This window comes from Strix uralensis, chromosome 1 (assembly GCF_047716275.1).
Source record: "Strix uralensis isolate ZFMK-TIS-50842 chromosome 1, bStrUra1, whole genome shotgun sequence".
Lineage (NCBI taxonomy): Eukaryota > Metazoa > Chordata > Aves > Strigiformes > Strigidae > Strix > Strix uralensis.
The window spans coordinates 60,876,161-60,900,673 of record NC_133972.1 but is presented as its reverse complement, the minus strand read 5'-3'; the positions used below and the strand labels follow the sequence as shown (position 1 = coordinate 60,900,673).

The following is a 24,513-nucleotide window of genomic DNA, read 5'->3' as shown; positions in this document are numbered from 1 at the left end:
GTCATAAAAGTAGCTGTATCCTTAGCAAAATCATTTCTTCATTTTAATTTAAGATTAATGGATTCAGATAAATTGATCTAAGATATTTATTTCAGCTAAGGTATCTATCAGACTTCATAAAGATATATTATTCACGCTAAAAGTACAACCCACCTCCTCACTTCTGCTTTACAGTTTTCTTCTTCATATGCAATACAATAATCCCATGCCATATCAACTTCCAACACTGTACACTATTTCTCATCAAAAATTTACAACAGGACACACTTTTACAGTTGTTTTTGCTTCACACTGTGAACCTCTCTGAACATTCAGAGAAGCGTTCAGCAATTATTAGTACCATACTTCTCATTAAGGTCTAAATGGTAGGAGAACAATGAGAAGAAAAACATTGCCAAATCACTGCAGAAGAGGCCTAATTTTTACAATTACTACTGCAGATTTGTTCCAAATCAGAACAGCCATTATACTGCCAAGGAGATTGAAGTTTCAGAAAGGAAATTGTATCACTAGTTGAATGCAAGGAAGTCCAAATAAAAGTAAAGCATTTAATGTGTGTAAATTTATGCTCATCTGTTAGAATCTCTGCCACGTCCAAGAGATCGTGTTGTATTTTTGTACATATGGATCCACTTTGTTTCATTATGTGAGATCACCTGAAAGATATTTGCATAGAAATCTTTCAAAATACATAATCAATGGCATTGGATAGTACAAATCTACAACATAATACAGATAAAAGGCATATTTCCACAGCTACTGTATCACTTTTTTATTGTGAACCAGTAACAGCTACAAATCAAACTAATATTTAAAACATCTCCAATTTTAGACACACCTTGCAGCTGTGACAACTGCCTTCCCAACAGGTGTTTTCAGCAGCAATCTAAGGAATTTTGAGATCTGCACAGATCTGTTTTCATTTATTAATATGCCCCTTCCCATCCTCTCCAGTAAACAGAAGCCACATACTTGGGTGATTAACAGATTTATAATCCTCAGAGGTATGGACATTTATGAAGCAAGTCAGGAACTTGGAAGATGGAAACAATACCTGTGAGGCATTTATATTTAGTTCAAAAGTGTTATTCTTCTAAAAGAACAAGCACTGCAAATTAAAGCATTTACTATATAGATGGTAATATGACTTCTGTTGCTTTTCAAAGCATCTCTCAGAAACACAACACTGTGCCTAAAAATTCTGTGCAAGGTCGAGCACCTAAAAAACAATAACATTTATATAGGTTACACTCCTTAAGCCAGTCCTTTGTACCTATTTGTTATGACACAGGGTATTTTATCCCTATAGAGCTCTTTCCCCATTCATAGTATAGTTGAAGGCTCATCACTAGGCATCTCAACCTGTAGATGTAGAGCATGTGAACTGATTTTTTGCTCAACAAAAATATTTGTGAATTCAGAAGTATTATTTCCTTGTGGATTTCCACTATAGCATCTAAGATAAAGAGCAAGATACAGCCATAAATGAGCATGTATAAGCAGGGATTACAATTCCCATAGCCTTAGAAGTAAATACTCTCCTGCAGTTCTACGTGCGACTTGAATTGGGTTTCTAATGATTATGACACACTCTATATTTCTGCTGATGTATATGATATATACTTGGTATAACTTTGTGCTGACATACACCTGAACAATTTTTTGATAAACATATGCAGGCACTCCAGAAACCTGTCCCATTACACACTTGTCATAGTATGAATTAAATTACACATTTCTGTATTACATTTGTGCTCTCCTAGCAGCTGACTGCTAGTCAGAGAACTGCATTTTGATCTCTAGCATTGCACACTGCTGACAAAAAGCAACAACTTGAATCCTCACCTCAAAACCTGAAAACCCAATTACCACATCAGGGCATCAAGATGAACAAACACTCCCGGATCAGCAGCACATCCCCTGGCTTTCCCAAATCCAACTGTATGCAGTCAAAATTAAAATAGTGGTAAAAAAGGGCAAACCTAAAATGACCCGTAACCCTCCCGAATCCACTCCTCCTTTTGCACTGGTGACTGACTGATGGGGAGGTAATTAACAGCGTCCTCACACTATTACATACCAGTCTCAGCTCACTGTCAGTTTTTTCAACTCTTTTGGCAAGGCAGTTCCTTGCCCATAAGCCAGTGCCTTCTGCAGAATTTGTTGCTCCTGAGGAAAGGTGCTGCACAGTCGTGATGCCCGGGCTGTTCTCCTGCCAGCTCATCCAGGGATGTTAACAGTGAGCTCATCATGCCCAAGACTTTCAGCCTAAGGTTTACTTTTCAGTCTCGTAGCCTTTCTCTGGCATAAGTACAAAATGTTTTCCATACCATCTGCTCATCTATGATATAAGCAGGGTCAGCACAATGTTAAATCAAAGTAATTTACACCTATTTGTGCTGACTTACCAATAAATAACACATCAGTACTCAGACGAAACTATTTACAGACTTCCTAAGGTGTACAAGCATTACTGAGAGGCTTCCCTAGCTATACTGCACGTGTAACTACCAACCACATCATATAATAAAAGGATTTACCAGCTACCATTTGGTCCCACTATCACTGAAACATAACACTTTAGGCTAGTTACACTGTTGTCATGCTGTAGGAATCCTAGTTTTAAGAACTCAGCTCCACAGTCTAACGGGTTGCTTTTCTATTAAAATAAGAAACAAAACAAAAACTACCAAAAATGTAGAAGTTTTCAGTCTTCTCTTGAATAACTGAACCAAAATGCTGTATTAGTTATGGGGAGAGTGGACTGGTTTGTTGTGTTGTTAAGTTATAAAACTTGAGTTTCAAAATTCCCTTTCCTTGTGAAATTTCAGGACTTACCACAATGGCCCAGACTCTGAATTCTTCTTTCTGATCAGCCCTACCTGTCATCACCCTTCAATGACATCCACAGGGAATATCTAGATCCTTAGCTGTGGGTTCTGTATGATCCACTCTTGCACTTGCTTCTGAGGGATGTCTGCCTCAGCAGGGTACAAGAGGGAGAGAGGTTGATGAGGAATCAAGAGACAGTGCTGCATTAATGCAGGAAAAGGTCAGAACTCAAGGAAGGACTAATGAAAGGGAACAGGAGAGAGCAATTCATTTTGGGGAAGAACAGACTGTTCATTATTTTAAATTTCATAACAAGTTAAGAATTTTCTCTCAAAATTAAACATTTTCTTCCCAATATGACAGTACTACTACACCAATTCTCTTTCAACAAAAATATTGTATTATAATAAAAATATGAAATAAAACCCCACTAAATAATTATGTCATAATGCAAAACATTGCATTTTGCTGAAACATTTACTTTCCCCTCTACTACTACCCATAAAATATTATAAACTCTAAAATTATGCATAATTGAAAAGTACAATCTTTTAATTATGGGTAAAACGTATGTATTTTAGCACTTCTAGATTTTCCCTACTTTTATTTGCAACTATTTCTCATATAAAAATCACAAAAATATAACATATCATTTTGATCATATAAGGCTGTATACTGCCTATTACTGACCAAGAATGAGCAGCTGCTTACAATACAGTTTGCATATATATTTAAAAGTGCTGACAGACCCTTAACAACAACAGTCCCCCTAAACACCTCTCATATAAATTCATCTGTTTAATAAGAATGTTGTCTAATAAGCAGGTCAGAGAACTGCAAAGCAAACAGGGTAGCTCTGCTGCTGCAACTACTCCCCAGACAATATTCTCATCACATAGAAGATAACCATTATGCTAGATATGTTTATTATCAAATAAGTCATTTTAGCTGTACATTTTCCAGATAGCAAGTACTGCTATAATTTCTCCTTTAAAAACAAATTAGTTTGCAAAAGCCATACTCTTGAACGTGAGCTCCACATATCCCTGGACTGTCTGAAAACAGAACCTTCCTTATTTCTGCATCTGTGATTATTACAGCAAAATAAACCTGTGTATGTATGGGAGAAGGGAAGAAGGATCAGAACTGTCCCCCAAAAGGGACATGATTGACTGACTATCAGTTGTTAGAGTTGTGGTCCAAATTATGCTCCCAAAGCACATTCAGCAAAAATATTTGAGGTTTTCAGTTTTGGGTTTAAAAAAAAAAAAAACACAACAACAACAAACAAACAAAAAAACCAAACACAGCCAAAAACAAAACCATGAAAAATACCACTTCTGCTCTGTTCTTAACTGAAAGGGCCTGGGGAAATATCCATGCTGCAATGACCTCATGCCATGGCCACAGGAGGATTTCACAAAGCCACATCACCGTCCTGGCAGGGATCTCCCACAGCTGTGAGACACCTCCCACCAGCAACACAGCCTCAGGCACAACCCGGAGGAACTTTACCAGCCAAATTCATGCCTCCAGCCACAAGACCCCCAAAAAAATTCTGGCCCACCTGGCAAATGGACTACCATACGCAGTGATGGGCTGCGAGTCTGGGCCTACTGCTGTCAGGAGGAGAGAAGGACCTTCCCCGGAGCAAAAATGGGGTTTGTGTTTCTGCTTATGGATTTTCTGATCATTTGGGAAGAGACCCTTAGTGGGGTATGGAACTGTGTGAAGGACAGGACACAGTCCTTAAGCAGAGTTTAAATCCTAGTATCACCTTAGTGTCTGTGCTCACAGATTTTTGATGTTAGAATGTAGTACATTACAACACGACCTCTGGCAGACCCCTTCTATTTGCACAAAGGTCATGTGCAAACTATGTCTGGCCAACATAACGTGCCTCTGGCCAAGCAGAAGACACAACCCAGCTTAATAATCAATCTTATTCCACCTTCTCTCCATACAAACCAAAGGCTGAAAGCCTGTGGGAACATCTTGCTCCCTCCTGCCACCTGTTTAGAGTGGCAGAAGGGACACTGTTTCTGGCATATATCCAGGTCTTCCCAAATGCACCAAGATTACTTCAGCTGGACCCAGGGTATTCCTGGGATGAAAGCAGTATGCACACACCAAGGGCCAGACATGTCTTCATAAGGTGTGCCTAGCCAAACTCCAGCCCAACAGGCAACCCTCTCCATCCTAACAGCCACTGGACTGCACAGCCCACACAGGACACGACCCTTGTGGGGTACAAGGTAGAAAGAAGAAACCACATCATCCTTGCCAGCATCAGCCAGAGACACTCTGAAAGATGATCCAGCCACAACAGTTGGGGAACAGAAACAAGCAAGTGCTATTTTCACATTAGCAATATTTCTGACCAGGGAAGGGAAAGGAAAAGGCAGAACCAGGCTGCCTGCTTCTGCTTGTGAAGACACCAGGAAGGATGGGGAAGGAGCATCTGGAAGCTGGAGAGAGCAGCCAAAGGAGGCTTAGGATTTGGAAGGGACATCCTGGCCACAACAGCACAAACAAGCAGACTTGAGAGTCATATCTGCTGAGGCCATGCCCAAGACCATAATATTGTATTATTTAGGTAACAGCTTCTTTTACGCAATTTTCAAAATCTGTAGAAACTATACGACAGGTATGCATAACACAAACATAATTTTAACTTTTCTTTCATATAGTAAGAGAACATCTTGATACCAATTTTCTTTAAGACTTTTTCCACATCATATTTGACCATGTTTATGTTGCTTACAGGTACACATAAACACTGTTGTAAGACAGGTAGCATGCCACAAAGAAAAAATAATTGCATTTCAACAAGTTACTTCTAAAACATTAGAGAACTTACAAAATTTTTCCTGACATAACAGTGACCTTACTAAGGGAACCCAAATACTTTTAAACAAACTATAAAGTATCAGTCAGTGCTGCCACTCATGGCTGATGCTGAATCATTCTAAACAGCAAAGATTTGCAAAGTTGCAAGTGTTCACATAAATACTACAAAACTTTTCCATCTTGAATTAGTTTTCTAAGTCTTGATACTTTTTTTTTTTCTTCTCTTTGGTATCTGCCAGCTCTATTAGGGACCAACTCTGTAAATTATTTTTCATAAGACCATTGTTCTTTTCCCCCATCAAAAAGACAAGTTTCCCATTTAAAAAGTAAATATTCTTTTAAAAAGATGAAAATAATTCAAGTTCTCTGAATCTTCTGCAGCTATGAAATTCTATTCTACCTTTACTGCCTATTACCAAAACCATTCCTGAATCCATCAGCTTTCCACATCCCATTATGTTATTACTCCTTGTTACTGCACACCAATTTCACTGATTCTCTTCCATTCTCTGACAATAGATTTTAGCAGGAAAAGGTACATGGCTGGATATATGGCAAATTAACTAGTATTCCTAGCTCGCTCAGACTAATCTCACACAAGACAATTTCTTTGGATTTCCTTTCGATCATACATAATGCCACCACATCTGATAATTCAATTCTCACAGAAACAAAAATAGAACGTACATCAAGTATTGGAAATCCAGTACTAAAAATTACTTTCTAGGCCATGTTATTGTTACTTAAGCTCACCTCAGAGAAAGCATGTATTTTTGAGAGTGAAACTTGTTAGAGTAGTGAATTCACCTCTGTAATGTTCTCGCTTACCAGTTTCACATTGTCTGTCACTGAAATAACAGTGAACACACAAAGAAGGCTATTAGGTAATTCTGGAGTAGAACTTGGCATCTGGCTTTATCTATTCATTCAGAATTTCCCATAACATTGATGAAGCTGCCTTTATGGCACCCATCCACAACCCCACATACCACATTGGCACCAACCCCTGACAGATCACATTGCTACTTAAGTAATGGTATTTTTGCGGAATCACAGGTTATGTTGCTCCAGTTATGCTTCCCTTTGCAGTAGTTTCAACCACAACCCTGACATTGTGGACTGTCAATCAAACCTGTCTGACTAACAGCTCTACACTGCTAGCGGCTTTCATCCTAACTTAGCAACCTTGCAAATGCATCAGGCAAAACAAATAGCAGTGGGATTCAGAGATTAGGTAATTCATCTAGTTACTGTTGAACCACTGCTGGTTAGGGCAAGACAACAATAACAGACTAAACCTGTTTAAACAGGCATAATGATTAATAGAGATAGCCAGACTTCTTAACCTGCTATGCCTGCCTACTGGCTTTATTCAGCACTGGTGACAAATAGACTCTCGACTGCTCAGAAATAGCAGATGAGTTATTAAACAATTGCATCAGGTCATCACAGAATTTTTGCTTTTTTGACTGACTAGGGAAAACAAATAAACAAATAACTGAACTCTCAAAATACCTACAGAACAAGAGGGATGTCCATGCAAGTGCTGTGTCTTGTGGCCCTTTCTGACATGTTCTTTCATAAGCTCTCACTTTAGACAAAAGATTTAATTTAGTATTTTTTCATACTGTATATTCACTGAGAATAAGGCCTCAAAAGGATGTGGAAGATGCAGGGAAAAAAAAAAAAAAAAACCACAAACACCAAAAAAACCCTTTCTCCTCATTATGTGTCTCCATCTTGGATAAGATCTTCCAGATCTCTGGCACTGAAGTTAACTCACCCTTCAAGTAAACTAAGACTTTTAGCTTTTTCCTCACACAAGCACTCTTAATGCAAATAAGGAAAGACTGACAATTGTTTTTCCCAAAAATCATACTTTTCCCCCCCAAAGAAAAAGGCAAGTTTCCCTTTTAAAAGTAAATATTCTTTTAAAAAGGTGAAAATAAAATAATATTTGTTATATTTTTGAACTATACTAAATTATGGATTGATTCAAATATAAGATAATATAAAAGTCAAAACATGCCTACAGCAAATATTATTTACATGCTATTTCTGAATATATACAATAACCCTCATTAAGTACTGCTTTTTACTGTTTTCTCTTCAAAATTGCTGGCGAGGTGTAGCTTTACCAAAACATTACATATATCTCAGGTTCATATAGGCTTTTAGAAACTCCTAAGCTACTAATATAACCTGACATTTGACTTGGAAGTCAAGACCTAGCACAGTAAGATGTGTGGAGGGCTCCTTTGAATCTAAAGAGCAAATATTCGAGATTAACATTAATTTGGTTTAGTAACAGATTTGGGGATGGAAGTGGAGGTATAAAGGAGTGTCAGCAGAAACAATGTCCAATGTTTCTCTGTAGGGATCTGGTAGGCTAAACAATTTCTGTGCTTTTGACCTAACTGGCTGCTGCAGAAGACAATGCAAGTTAATCTGAGAGCCTAGCCCAACAGAAATGGCTTCTTTACCCCAGTCTTGAGAACGCAAAAATAAAAGTTATTTGCACTGGCTCGACACCTCTCCACCATCATGCTTTCTCCATAGGTGTCCTTTTCAGAAAAGTATCCAGAGTTACATCTTCTCCTTACCCAACTCTGAGGCTCCTTTCACTGCCTAGAAAACCCCTCATCCATGGAGGCAAAACTGTTTGGTGACACCCAGGGAAGGAAGGGGGAGGGTGTGAAGAGGAAGGAGTGCTGGGGGGAGCCACAGTGTCCCCAGCCTTTTACTACCTTTGGGATCCCCTCACTTCTTCCTCCCTCTCTTACATGCCTCCAGGGTCCCTCCACAGTCCTGAACCATCTTTTTCCCCCCTTTCAGCATTCTCACACTCAGTTTGCAAAAAAATCAGCTTCCCTTCCCTCTAGCAGCAAATGCTGCTTGCACAGGGCATCCCAGGCTATGGCAAGAAGAAGAGGTGTCAGATGACAGTCACACTCTGCTCTGATATGGCAAGGACAGCATGGCCAGATGTGGAAAAAAACCACTGAGCTGAGGAGCTCCACAGAACAGAGCTTACTGGGGCCCAGCTGAAAGAAAAGCAAACCACTACTTTTGCTGACCCTGTCCACCTCACCAAAGCAGCTGTAAGGAGCAGTTGAAGTCAGAATATCTCATCATCTTCTCAACCTTCCAGAAAAAGCTATATTCTTCAGCTGAGTCTTAAGTTGATTCAGATACTGTTAACAGCCAAAGATGAAATTATGAGTTGTTAAAGCCCTACTCAGATTCTCTTCAACCTTCCGTAAAAACAGCCTCTAATCAGTACTCTTCACAGTTTCTTCAAGTGCGATTGTGTAAGACGTTTCCGAGATGCTGCTCATGGGGGTAGAGTTAGCCACTTGGTGCGCAATACTCACAGACCTCTGCAGAGCACAGATCCAGCCATGCAGACAGCACGGCTCACGGGCACAGACAGTAAACAAGTAGAAATAAATCAATCTGCTCCTCCATAAAATTGTTGCCACTTGAACTGCAGTATCTCCCACACTGATATTGTACATAATTCTGTTTCATCTTGATTACGACCAGTATTAACACCCAAAGCAATAAAATCTTTCACATTCTCATTTTATTCAAGCCAAAGGACAACCCTGCTGCAGTGACATATGGCTCTGCTCCTCTGCAAGTATGTTAGGCCACCTACAAAATATCCTTGTCTAGCAATGGATAATGCTTTTTAAAAATCAATGACCTGCATTAATTTGTATTTTCCACTAAGAAAACCTCACATATCATCATAATTATCTTTCTATACAACAGACAGATGAGTTTTCTCACATTGTTTGCATTTTTTTTCTCCTTTAATGGAGTGGTTTTAGACTATGCCATTGATCATATAGCTGTAATGGGCTATTTTTTCTAGCAAGAGAGTTAGCTCGGGGTTCAATGACTGGAAACAAACATAAAGAACAGTCTAGGGGATATGAACTGAGGATGGGACTAAGTTTTGCAGCACTTTGAGAACAAGAGGCAGTTCACAGCCAATTACTTATTTACAATTTTCAACTTCAGGGGATTTGTTATTATCTCTGTGGTTTTTTTTTGTTTTTTTTTTTTTATCCAAAAGCTTTCTCTGTAATATATGTACTAACATCCAAGCAAGCATCCCAAATTCCATGCAATAGGATTAAACCCCCTCCTCGTCTTCTCCTGGCTGCATGATTCCTCTCCATGTTACTGAAAGATGATCAGCTGCCATGGGGAGGGCAGAGATTATGCCAGGATGCTGTCTGGGAGCAAGAACTAACATTTCCAACTCTGTGAGGCTGACAGGGACTCAAAAAATCATGGTCCCAAATGTCCTGCAGGAGATCTCTATAAAAAGCCTTCCTTGCAAGGATGTAACAGATTTGTATTTTCATGTGGTTAGAAAGCATTTCTCTGCTTGAAGATGCAGGTTCACATAATAAGGAGAGCTGCAGCTCCATAAAAGTCACAACACCCAATATACAAGAACCAGCTCATAAAAAAAGATGGCCTGAAAAGTAGGAAGAAAAATATTTACGCCTCCTCTTCTTTTTCCATCTAAAACTATACTTCTGCAAACATCTGATTTCATACCAAGAAAATTCTGTTTATTTATTGTTTTTAACAAAACATCTTGTGCCTGTGCCAACAACTTCTTAATAGTAAACAGGAGGCAAACTGCATGACATGCAGGAGCAGATTTTGTTTAGCAAATGCTTAATGTCATTGTCATAGTTTCTAAAAAGGCAGCTTGTAATGGCACTGAAATTTGCACTTACTGCAGCTTAATTAACAAATGCCCATTTCCCGTTTATATCTAATGTAGAGACATTCAGATTAAAAAATGAAAATATTTACTCATGTACTACTGTAGGTGAATGAAATGTATGATGAAAACCCCTTAGCCCTAGACTTTTGAACTATCATTTCCTTTGTTCTATCATGAAATAATGTAGCCATTCTCCTCATATCTGGGGAGAAATCATAAGATATTATTTGAGCAAGCTGATCTGCATTTGTGGGATACTTGTTTAAACCAAAGCAAGAAGGAACCGTGTATTAACTTCACAAGCCATTGCAGCCCTGAGAAAGTATTTGTCATGGTTTAACCCCAGAGGGCAACTAAGCACCACACAGCTGCTTGCTCACTGCCCCACCAGAAGGATGGGGAGTGAAGAGAATTGGAAGGGTGAAAGCGAGAAAACTCATAGGTTGAGATAAGAACAGTTTAATAATTGAAATATAACAATAAATTGTAATGAAAAGGAAAACAACAAAAGAGAGAGAAATAAAACTGAAGACAGACAAGTGATGCAAATCAAAACAGTTGCTCACCACCAGCCAGTCCTTGAGCAGCGGCCCCCACACCAGCCTTCCCCCTAGTTTATTGCTGAGCATGATGTCATACAGTGTGGGATGTCCCTTCGGTCAGCTGGGGTCAGCTGTCCCAGCTGTGTCTCCTCCCAACTCCTTGTGCACCCCCAGCCTACTCGCTGGTGGAGTGGGGTGAGAAGCAGAATAGGCCTTGACTCTTGTGTAAGCACTGCTCAGCAGTAACATCCCTGTGTTATCAACACTGTTTTCAGCACAAATCCAAAACATAGCCCCACCCTAGCTACTGTGAAGAAAATTAACTCTACCCCAGCCAAAACCAGTACACTATGGCATCTTCAGAACTTAGTTTCAGTTAACGTGTGCTGGCCAAGAGATGTCTGGGGATAGAAAGAGGATTCTTTGTGGTAGACTGATTCTTTCTACAGATTTTTGCAGACGAATAACCTGTTTGAAGCTGAAGCTGCCTTCCATTCTAAAATGTTGTTAACCTCTATTCCTGTCATAACTTATTTTCAATTACCATGCCAACAAAATACATTGAAACCTAAAAATCTTCTTTTGGCATCATTTGTGGAGGGTAATATTTCATGATGTAACAAAATAATTTTACCCAGTGACCTAATTCCTTAAATAAAAAACCCAAACACAGACACTTTTTGGAGCTAGTATAAATCTCTTTTTAGATAAATTGAAATAAAGCCCAGCAAGAAAGTGACTTCTAAAGGACTAAGATTAAACAGAATAAATTATGTACACATTTTCAACCTTATCACAATATTTCAAATTCAATATTAACACAAATGTTTGCTGTATTACGTTAAAAACTAAAACAATTTTCCTTTTGACAGACATGCTTCCTTGAAGAGTTTAGAGTCCAAGCATTAAATGTTGTATTCCCTTATTCTCCCTTAACATCCTCTGCTGCTATCAACCTTCTTAAATCATGCTGATCCTGCCTTCGGGCCAATAGAGGAACATGCTGACACATCAGAAAGAGCAACCAAATATTTCTCAACTTACACAGAGAAGCAGCCAAAGTTATTTAAGTAAAGGACTAATTTACAATAGTTTGGGACCATAAAATATATTTATTGTTCTGTCTACTTCTAGAGCAACTTTTGTTGCTGTTGCCATGGAGGTTGTAGGGCATGAGAAAAAACTCTCTTTAAATTAAAGGCTTCAAATGGCTTATAATGGAGAATGACTTTTCATTAACTGGTCTTTTACCTGTTAATCAACAGTACTATGAAAGTTCACTTTCAGATTGTTCTTATTAAATGAGGTCATCGAACAAAAAAGGCTCTCACTGTTCTTTATTACAGAGCATTTTTTCTAAGCAGTAAAATAAAGAGAAGGTATATACTTTCTAGCTCTTTTCAGACAAATGTTCTACTTTGGACCCAATCCAGTCCAAATTAAGGACTTCCAGTAAGAGGTACACAACTTGGGATAAAACATTCTTTATTTAAAAATAAAAAAAGAAAAGAAAATGTTGTATCTGTTTAGTTCATCTGTTCAGAACAATCGTAGTCACTGGAAGTTATTTTCATATATATTAAATATTTATGTTTTTCATGTGCATACAAACTTGCATCTCCTATTTAGAATATTATAAAGTAGTTCACTCCTTATCTTCTTACATGACATCATGGATGTTAATTATTATTGAATATATTTTCACATACAAGCTATCTGCAGACAAAAAAGTCACTATGTTTTGCAGAAACTGTAATCAGAGTTTTGCTCTGCTGAGGCAGATATGCTTTTAGGTGATCCAAGTCATAAGGTTTTGATACTCATTTGTCTCTTATTCTTTGAGAAGTTACTTAACCAGGATCACAACATTCTCCCCTGTAAACCATAAATAATCTTTTTTCCTATTATGTTTACAGTCTAAAGGCAGATTGAAAGTCAAAAATGGATTAGTGCTTGTCAAATACTATGAAGTCAGCAACAAAAAGTTGTTCTTTAAATGATTATTGTAATGCAACAGCAGACAGCTGATGCACAGTCTGGGCAGCAAACAGGGAGAAGGATTTTTAACAGAACTTTTGAAGAAACAAACAAACAAAAAAATGGCATCTTTAGCACAGAGAAACTTGTAACTGCAAAGAAACGTCCAAAAGTATGTTATTCAGGAGACGTTTAAGAAATCTACAGCTTTGCCTCCCACACACCCATGAAAATGCAGAGAGTGAATAGTCAAGAGTCATTCATTAATGGCTTTGTAGAATTGGCACATTTTGAAAATACATAGTCTGATTCATGATCCCATATTTTAAGCATATGTAGTATTAGACAGGATTACTGAAGTTTTCAAAGAGAAAGATACAAACAGCATGATTATTAAAAAGCTGTACGATTTTCTCAGGCAGGAAATATGTTCAAAGTTTTCTAATCTATCCTTTTTTAGACGCTACCATCAATGCCTCTGTTAATTATCAAAGTACCTTGATAATTAATGATAATAATTAATCCTATTGACCCAGTTAACTACTGCTTCACTGAGACAGTATTTACTTACTGATATTCAGGTGGACAAAGGCAAATATCACATCTAACAGAGACTAGTTGAAGTTCAAAATAAGTAAGTAGATCCAAAGTTCTGCACTTCATTTTGGGAATTACACATCTGTAAGTAATCAACACACTAAGCAGAAGATATCCTTTTAACACAAGAAAAAAAATGCATATCATTGAAATCTAGAGTTGCCCAATAATCACACTATGGCTGTGTAGCTGTCACTGCCAACTCACCAATTTCACAGCTTTCGTTTTGACAATTTTTATTACTACTCTTTGTTCATAAATATGTTTATGGAGGTGTTTTGTTGTGGGTTTGGTTCTTTTTAATAGAAGTGAACAATTTAAAGAAAAAAAACTTCCTATTATTCTACTTTTTCAAAAGCCACAACCCAAACATCTTATGAAGTAAGCCATAACACTTCTGAATGACCCTTTACACAGGAAGGGGAGAAAGTGTGCTGGATTTTCAGTAGAGGCACACTGCTGCATTGTCACTCCAAACTAGGATTCATTTGCTTTCCACCTCATTGCCAGAACATTATCCCTTGGTGCTCTCTTCTCTACAGACCACACTGTCCTTTTCATGCTCTTGTGTTTCATGATTCATCAGGCACAAATTTTACTGAGACTCCCTAATGCCTTTTTTCCAAACAGGCTGTACTTTTCCATGGTCTCCCAAATGTTACAATTTTTTTTTTTTTTAGTGTAATAAATTAATGAAATAGGGAACATCTCTGAACATGTCCAACAAATGTGCCAACAGCTGCTACATAACTTACCCAAGAAGAGTTAACTAAGGGGTCCACCACACACCAATAAGATACATGATACAGGCAATATCTCAAATACCCAAATATATTTTCATGAAACATTTAACATGCCACTGTAACAAACATTTTCAAAGTTACCTTAAATTGTATGCATCCTGCCTAGTACAAGTTCCAAAAAGCAGCAGACAAATAGGATTTGGTTGTTTTTTTCTAATAAATGCATACACACATCTTGTAAGAGTGAAGACTTCATATCAACTTAAATATTCAATGGAAAAATACTGAATATTTAAAAAATAAAAAAGGGCAAATCCAAAAGTTCCAGAACTGCAATCCTACTTAATATCAGATTACTACATGAGATTTTGGAGGCTCCTCCGCCTTATCACCACAAATATATAATCTGGGTAAAAGAGAGATATACTAGATAAGTTTACCTTCCAACGGTCTAGGTCCCTCCTGTGCCCCCTGCTTAAAGGTGGGGAGGTAGAGTCATTTAACCAAACTTCTTGAATCAAACATCAAAATCCCCCCCAAATCACTCAAACATACACTGGTTAAGCAATTTTACTTGCAGTGCTTGCCCTGGTTCTGCAAAACCCAATGCTGGTATTTGCAGCAAGTAAATAAATACACTACTGCAAGTCACAATAGTAAGATAGAAATGAAAGTTACCATATGACAACACAGCAGCATTCTGAGCTGTAAGAAAAAGAAGGTCTGTCCACATGAAATAACACTGCAACACTCAGCAGCTCCAAGACTTATTTACTAGCACAGGACACAGGAATATAAAGGATTACCTATGGCTGGTGGTAGATTTACGGTTGTACATACTTGCCTCTCACTTGGTGCTAAACAGCAGGCTGCCAGTGAAGTCTGAGTGATGGCTTTGTGCCCTGCAGGAGCTAAAACTTGAGATTCTCAAAAAAAAAAAAAAACCTACCGAAAAAAACAACCCCAAATCAAAAACCAACACAATAAAGTTTTTACTGGCAGCTGGGACAGTGGATAATCGTAGCTGCATTATCATGCTAAGCATCTTTTCCTAATGAGAAGATTGTAACTTCAGCTTTGATCACTCCTCCAGTTTTAATGCCAATTATGCTAGACACTTCTACCCCACTATCAAACAGGTAGCTATTTTAACACCACATTGAAATACAAGACACAAATAGATAGTTTGAAAAACTGATGGGCCTTTTCTTCAAAGAGAAAAAAAGCACCATGCACTATTGAAAGGTAAGACAGATTAAGTCATCACTGCACTGGCATTTTTAACCTCATGGTAAAACTAAAATTATATTTCTTCACAGTGCTTTTACCTCAATAGCTCAGAAACATTCAGCATTAATGTTGAAAGTGTTCCTGTTAGTGAACACTGTGTATACTCAATGTACAGTGTACAGTCAAGTAGCAAACCAGACCCCCTAGTTTAGAAACTGAGCTAGTACAATTTATTTGCAAAGCAGCAGCATGGTGGGGTGGTGTAGAGCTGAGAAATCCTCAAATTCCTCCAGTCACCATCTCTTGCTCCCTTTCATTGTGTTATCACCATTCATAACAGAAGTTGTGTTGCAACGTCTCTTCCACTCATTAATCCTGAGGAGCTCTGACACTGTCAATAACACAGATGTCTTTAGAGCATCATAAGGCAAGTGGAAGCAAGATCTAACTTAAGGGAGTACACAGGCTAATGGGAAACCAGAATCTTCATCCCAAACTCTGTATCATTTACTGGCTCCTATTACATGACTGTCACATAACATAATGGAGAAAAAGTGAAGTGGAAAAAGTGAGCAAATTTTAATCTTGGTGTTCATTCCCACACAATTACTTCAAAAGTTGTGTATGAACTCCAAGAAATGTAAAATATTCCTAATAACTAAGGCACTATCCTCATAACTGCAGATTCTCAGGAATATTTAGGTGTTAACTCACCCTTGATTTCAGTTGAATGAAGTGTGTAAACACTTCTGAGGATGTGGGTTTTCAGAATACCATTATACAATGGTAGATTTTTAAAGTTTATTCCTTGAGTATCACACCAGATTCTGACATTCTTCTGACATACTTATTCAAAGCATATTTTTAAAAATTAAGTCTCTGAAAAAAAAAAAAATCCTGTGATCTCCTTGAACTGGTGTGAAGAAGAACTGAAAGTAAATCCCTATATTTAAATAATTGGTCAGGTTTTTACTCCAAAAATACATGTATTTCTATTCACCTCAGAATTGAAGTTGGAAACTACAACATCAGTTTTACCTCATAGGGTGGTATTAGGACTTCAGTTATTTGTGAAGAATTCCCACATCCTTGGAAAGAACAGAATTTCTCTATACACACAATAAAGCTACAGTATGTAGAGGTACCACTTAGCGTTACTTCTCAGAAGTCTGGATTTAGTTATAACAAGCACTGATGCTTACTGAAAAGCTTCAGGCACAGATTTATAGTATTATATGACAAAAATTCGATAGCTTTTGTAAGAGCAGTGCCTTGCAAACACAGATGTAGCTGCAGACATCTGTTAACTAAACAATGCTGAGGTGCATCTCCCTCTGTAATTCCATCCTACTGCGCAATGATCTGGAAAACCTCAAAGCGTAACACATTAAGTTCAAGAAACCATTTCAGGGATCCTGACTCTTCTCCCTTATCATCTGTAGCACACGTTTACCATTTATGGCTCATCACCAGCACATGCAATCACTTATATTCCAAATGTTCAAGGAGCTCTGTAACTGAGGAAGAAAGTACATTAATATTCTGAACTATCTAGAGACATCCAAACTTGGAAAGGTTCATGACTTTGTACTGCAATGCTTGGACGCCTCTGACACACCATGCTAACCTAAGTCCCTCCTAACAAGTGCAGCTTGCATACATAAAGCAATATTGATTCAGCTGTGCATAGCTGTTTATACAGCCTTTCAGAAGCACAGCATCTTCAAACACTACTGTAGACATTAGACCATGTCTTCCTGAGAAGTTTAGTCGTTGTCAGTGAGGCTTGACTTAACGATGCACACTGTGCCAACGACTGTATTTAATTAACTTTTTTGGTTGGCCTCACAGAGCTGTTTTCTACAATCTGATCTTGTCTGCATGAACCCTGTTATGATTTCATGCGGGAACGAGGCTTGCAGCTACATCATCTTTCATAAATAAAAGTGCCCTGATTTATAAAGGCTCTGTTGATAAGGAGCAAAGATATGGTATCCACACATGGATAAAACACAGCACAAAGCTTCTTTCCAAAGCAAAATATCTGGAGATTAAACCTAAAGGAGAGAATGTCATCCTCCTAAATGAGCATTTCAAACAGTTTAATAAAGGGAGGAACGAGGACAATAAGGGATGGTTATTTTGAAATGAATGCTTTTATCTATACCAAATGGTGTCTTTCCCGGTGGCACTACCAGAATTCAATAGCATGGTTTCATAAGAAAGGATAAGAACTAGTCTTTGCTTTGCTGCTTTCAGGAGTCAGTTTGCTTAAACCTTCCAACAAGGAAGCTATGTGAGCTCAGGTTTTAAATGAACTGCTTTACCTAGCACTTAAAATGCAAAACAGAACATGACATATTCCCACTTATCCAACTGTACTAGGTTTAATATATAAATACAAGGAGTGTCAAGAATAAATGAAGGATCTCTGTCTCAGATCATCTAAAAATTCCTGTTTGATGCTTCTTTTTCTTTCCTTCTCATACAAACACATTCTAGGCATAATAGTTAAGAAAATAAAAATACACACAGGCAAACTTGTTTGTTTAAACATCTACTTCTAACCCAGACAGCAAAACATACGTGAACACGTGAATACCCTATCCCTCTCTACCCACAGCTGTATCACTATGCATACATTTCAAATCCTATTTCTTATATTATCCTTTTCCCCTTCTATATATCTTGTTTAATTAAGACGTCGTTATTTGCTTCCTTTGGCATCTATAGCAGCTTATCAGCACTTATTGGGGAGCAAGCATTTCCAAGCTTATAGCATGCCAGATTATTTTCTATTAGGGTCTGCAGCTCATAAGCATATCCACCTTTTGTATTAAGTTTTTAGCTGCAAGCTTTCAAGCAATGGGTGAAAATATCAGTTCCTCCAACTGTAAAACAGAGGTAATGATGTACTAGAAGTGAAATAAGTGGCACCTAAGCCACTTTACCCTGCAAAGTTCTAACTTTACAAAGGAAGAGCCCAGGAAAACCAACTCAGTCTTTTTGCCTGGCTTATCCTTAAGCCATTAAAATAAACATGAAACAGTATGTTCTTTTTTAACCACTTGATGAGTCAGTGCAGCTCAGGAAACTGATAAAAGGTTTATGGAAATAAATTAATATTGCATGAATGCTGCTGGAGCTATTAAACAAACATAAGTGAGAACCCATCACTGAAGCCAGAATAGACCTTTATATGATGAGGGAAAGCAGCAGGAAAGTCAACAATCATTATTACAGCAGGTTCTTTGCCCTGCAAAAATAGCATATGTCCTAAACAGATGTAAGCTCTGCAACCAATACAGCTATGCTGTCTATATGAGATCTTACAATTGGATTACATTTCTTTTAACAATAAAAGAAATTTCTTTCAACACCCCTTTTTTATTCATTCAAATGAACATTTATCACAATATTTCAGTCACTTAATCTCTTCTTCAAAATAAATAAGAACAGTATTTTTTAAAAGTTATGAAACAGCTCAGTTATTGGTGTTTTGGTTATCCATTTACAAGTCTGATGCATGACAAGTACTCGAAGTCTCCAGTTGATGACATGAGATAGCAAATGCTGTGACTTATGTCTTCAATAGTCAAACCTAGTTTCATTTTTGAAAAAGCGGTCAGTTCAGTTATCTTTGCTGAGAGAAAGATCAAAATTATCAGCCTTCCTGCAGGAGTCAGACTCAGATCTGCAGATCACAGATGCTTCAAAGATGCTACCCAAAAGTAGCTGCTGTTTCTTACCCACATTCACACTGTACTTCAAAAACATGCACTTATGTGACAACAAAGGAGGCAGACCTTTCCATGACCTTGCAACACACAAAGTAAGATCTGCTCCTGAGCATAGTGACCTCCACAGACTTAAGTTACTGAGCTTTCAGTCCAGCAAAGCACTCACATTTTAATATATCAGGATTTTTGAAGAAATTCAGAGATACTGTTTAACCAGAAGCAGTTTGGACAGGAAAAATGAGAAGAACTGCTCAGAAGCAAGTGGCCCTCTTCTCTGGTACATATCAAAAGTAAAATCTGATGGGTTTTTAGTACTTCAAAATATGATCTTCCAAAGATTCTGTTAGTTTTCTCAAGAATGGTGTATTTTTACTTGCATCCAGGACAGCATTTAAAATCCTCTCTAGACAACATTTGCCCAGTTAGGGCAAAAAAATGAAATACTTCACAGGGACCTTAAACACATTAACAGAATCCCCACGTGTATTTTTTTCATTAATATCAGCCATTAGGAAATATCATTGATCATCTGGTTTATTCATTAATGACTTTTCTTTAAGTTACAGTTACGCTAAAATAAGAGTAGATCTACAGAAGAGGTCCATTCTGAATTCAGATACAGTTTCCATAGTTTTATTTTGCATGCTAATGAAAGTCATGTTGATTTTTTAGAAACTGCGTCTTCGATTTGGAAAATGAGTAGAGCAAGAATCTATGAATTAACCTTTACAGCAACATCTCTATTGAAGACTTGTTGCTATTAAAGTACATACATTTCTTTACTATCATCTGTTGCATAAATTTCCCATTATACACTGTCTGCCAGATATAACAACAGTGGCCTATCATAAAACCCAATTAAATATACTTACACTAAGGAAGACTACAGCTAGGCACTGAATATCATTGGTAGTCAGCAAAATGTACCACTGTAGAAAACTGCCACTATCCTTCTCGGTGTCAATCATGGAAATTGTCAATGGAGAATTTTTACATATCAATGGAAAAACTTCAAATGACACTTTTGCACAAGAACTACCTTTGGAGATGTTAAGAAATGCACTGTTTCTAACCTTCTGCCTATTTTAATTCCTCCAAACTCCTCAACTATATTTCTGTCTTTTTATCCCATTCCTGCATCATTTGTCTGACATTCAATAATACTGGAAATTTAATCTCATTTCATCTTAAGTGTTTGTTAATTTAGGATATTAATAAAGTTTATCTATTTATAGACCCATATTATTGGCTCCTGCGTTTGATGGAAAACAAAACTTCTTTATGTTATATATTCACAAATAGAAATTTCATATACAGTACTTACTTTTTTAAAAAATCCCTAATTATGGATCTATATATTTTACAACAGTAATTGCTTCAAAAGATCTCTCTCTAAACATGGTACATGCTTGATCAGGACTTAAATGATTTCATATAATACCTTAACAATCTTCGACTATTGTCAGAAAAAGTCTTTCCTACTATTCCATTAGATTCATTCATACATTTGTGTTGGCTTTGACTTACTGAAAAGAAATCGTGAAGGAAAACAGAAAGCTGCTTCTGCTTAGTTCAAGTAATATCACAGAAAAAGTTAGCAGCATAATCAAGAACAACGGTGGTCTTCCTTTGAGACCTTCTTATTACAATAATTAACAACCTTTTGAAGAGAAGGACACTGATAGTTACTCAACATCATTCTCTAAAACCATGAACAACCTGAAGATAAACAAAACAGTTATTTTCACCCTGTATTAAGACAAATTAAGTGTTAGCATATTTCAATGAGTTTAACTAAATTACAACCTGTTTCTCATGAAAGGATATGATGGTGTTCAAGGTTGAGAGAATATTTATGTATTTTTAAAATCTATTAAATTTCCCATAACTGCTGACCAGAATAGTCATACCTGGCACTTCTTTTTTCCCCCTTTTTCTCTCCTGCTCATTCATATACAGATTTGACTTATTGAATAGACCACATAACAATTACACAGCAGAGGACAGAGTAGACAGCAAACCAAATATTGAAGACTTACCATTTACACAGATTTCAAAAGATTTGCAAAGGTCATCCTCAAACAGGCAGCCTAAAAACACAATAGAAAGATAAAAATTAATACAGGTTTCAAACTGTGGATAATTAGCGCAGACTGAAGACCTCTCCGGCTATTAAATGCTCAACAAGAGTCAGACATTGGGTTGGCCTTAGGAGGCTAAATAGGACCATACAGAAAGTCAAGAATGTGGAAACAGGTCTGGTTAGACAGCACATCTTACTAACTGGTTATGTCCAGAATAACCTTCAATGCTTTTCTTCTCTCATTCCTCTACTGAGGGTTCAGTTTTCTCTGTGCATGTCTCTCTCATTTAGTAATTTAAGGAACTTTATTCTCAATTTTGAATACATTATGATACCACAGCACAGTAATGCTGCAATACACTACAATAATATACACCAAGCAATTAGGAGTTTCCTAAAGATATTTGTACTGCAATAAGACAAGCCTAGGAATTGGGTGTAAATTGTTCAAATTAGGCTTGAATTTAGTAACTGCAACCATAGACCATGCCTAGATCCTCAGGAGCACTAACTCTTTGGAGAAAGGCCTAAAAATTAAGCTATCCATACCAAAACCATGATACCTTCACAGACAGCTCTGACAAATTGGTACAGGTCTATGAAAAATATCCTAGATTTTTTTTTTCCATATAAAGCAGGAAATTTGTTCCAAAGTACGCTACTTTATTGGCCCCCAATACCCCTTTATCTTCAAATAAAATGTACTCCTGCTGATATTTGTGAGGGCAGCAGAGAAGTGGGCAAGATACACCTCTGCTCTGGTCACTCCACACTGGAGGATGGGGACAAGGACCAAGTGCAGAAGCAGCATGAAATACTGTACTACCGTTAAGGGCATGCACTCTGTTAACCCAGCGAGTAGTTTCTTTACTTTTTTTTTTTTCCTGAAAAAGAGCTAGGACTGGATAAAATCCAAGGAATGAGGCTGTATTTTGAACACAGAAACTGCCCTAGAGAACACATTTTCACAATTAAGCCTTTTAACTTCTCTAGGAAATACCTTAAGTCTATAGATGGACACAGGGAGTTATAGAAATTAATCTTGAACAGTTTCACACTAGGCATCAAAAAGAGCCAGGAACTTTACCACCTCTAAACACAGGAGCAAGTCCTCTCTCCCCAGCCATGCCCACCTTCACAGAGTACAAGCATCTCTGTTCATTAGAAAGGCAAATGGATTAAGTAGTCTGTTCTTATCAAAAAACCTGAAAGGCTCCAGACTCTACCTATGAATTACCTGAGTCCTAACCCTGCTAAAAGAAAAGTTCAAGGGGATAGAGTAACTTATGGATGCCTACATAGCCTTTCCGCAGGTAACTGTATTAGTACATCATTAAGCCTGAAATAATATATTGTGTCTCTCAGCAGACTTTATTAGCACAGTGCTAGGTATGAGCTAGGCAAGCAGATCTACAAGAATTTAGATTCAGGGGGAAGGCCAACAGGGCAGATTCTGTGCCCGGGAAGCTGATGGAGCAGCTCATCCTGAGTACCATCATACAACACATGCAGGACAACCAGATGATCAGGCCCAGTCAGCATGGGTTTATGAAAGGCAGGTCCTGCTTGACAAACCTGATCTCCTTCTACGACAGGGCGACCTGCTTATTGGATGAGGGAAAGGCTGTGGATGTTGTTTACCTTGACTTTAGTAAGGCCTTTGACACCAATCCCCACAGCATTCTCCTGGCAAAACTGGCTGCTCGTGGCTTGGATGGGCACACGCTTCGCTGGGTAAAAAACTGGCTGGATGGCTGGGCCCAAAAGTTGTGAATGGAGCTAAATCCAGTTGGAGGTCGGTCATGAGTGGTGTCCCCCAGGGCTCGGTTTTGGGGCCACTCCTGTTTAACATCTTTATTGATGATCTAGACAAGGGGATCGAGTGCACCCTCAGTAAGTTTGCAGATGACACCAAGTTGGGTGGGAGTGTTGATCTGCTCGAGGGTAGGGAGGCTCTGCAGAGAGACCTGGACAGGCTGGAGCGATGGGCTGAGGCCAACTGTAGGAGCTTCAATAAGGCCAAATGCCGGGTGCTCCACTTCAGCCACAACAACCCCCAGCAGTGCTACAGGCTTGGGGAGGAGTGGCTGGAGAGCTGCCAGTCAGAGAGGGACCTGGGGGTGTGGATTGACAGCCGGCTAAATATCAGCCAGGAGCATGCCCAGGTGGCCAAGAAAGCCAATGGCATCCTGGCTTGTATCAGAAATAGCATGGCCAGCAGGGACAGGGAAGTGATCTTGCCCCTGTACTCGGCACTGGTGAGGCTGCACCTCGATTACTGTGTTCAGTTTCAGGCCCCTCACTACAAAAAGGACATTGAATTACTCGAGCGTGTCCAGAGAAGGGCAACGAAGCTGGTGAAGGGTCTGGAGCACGTGTCATACGAGGAGCGGCTGAGGGAACTGGGGTTGTTTAGTCTGGAGAAGAAAAGGCTGAGGGGAGACCTCATCGCCCTCTACAACTACCTGAAAGGAGGTTGCAGAGAGCTGGGGATGAGTCTCTTTAACCAAGTAACAAGCAATAGGACAAGAGGGAATGGCCTCAAGTTGTGCCAGGGAAGGTTTAGACTGGATATTAGGAAGTATTTCTTTACAGAATGGGTTGTTAGGCGTTGAAATGGGCTGCCCAGGGCAGTGGTGGAGTCCCCATCCCTGGAGGTGTTTAAGAGTCGGGTTGGCATAGCGCTGAGTGATATGGTGTAGTTGGGAACTGTCAGTGTTAGGTTAACGGTTGGACTAGATGATCTTCAAGGTCTTTTCCAACCCAAATGCTTCTGTGAATTTGAGACATATTGGAGCACCAGCAGAGTCCCTTACATCTACCCCACACCTGCCTACAAAGACCACATATACATCACCTTAAGCACATATTGAAAGCCTACAATATACATAACGATAAAAGTGTTCTCTCATCATTTTACCTATGCACCAATAAACTGTGGATATACATTTGGTAGCTTTTAAAAGGCAGAGAATATTTCAGCCCAGGAAAGCTGCAAGCAGACTGTGGTAGAACAGGATGTGTGTACACAATCCACAAACTGTGGTTCGTGATATATTTTTGAGATGCGTATATTTTGCTCCAGACAAATCTACTGTGACAGCTGTTTGACCCGAAACAGTGTTTGAAAACTCACTGAAGATATCTGATTGCAGCCTTGGTACTG

At 38.4% G+C, this 24,513-nt stretch overlaps 1 protein-coding gene across 3 annotated transcripts in view; it reads right to left on the bottom strand.

Moving 5' to 3' along the window:
* PTPRN2 (protein tyrosine phosphatase receptor type N2) overlaps window positions 1-24,513 on the bottom strand; it is a 691,070-nt gene that overhangs the window by 597,503 nt on the left and 69,054 nt on the right. For all 3 annotated transcript variants that reach the window (XM_074868529.1, XM_074868546.1, XM_074868538.1), the window contains exon 2: window positions 21,304-21,354. In XM_074868529.1, coding sequence (XP_074724630.1) covers window positions 21,304-21,354 — 51 coding nt within the window. The remainder of the gene's footprint in view (window positions 1-21,303; window positions 21,355-24,513) is intronic.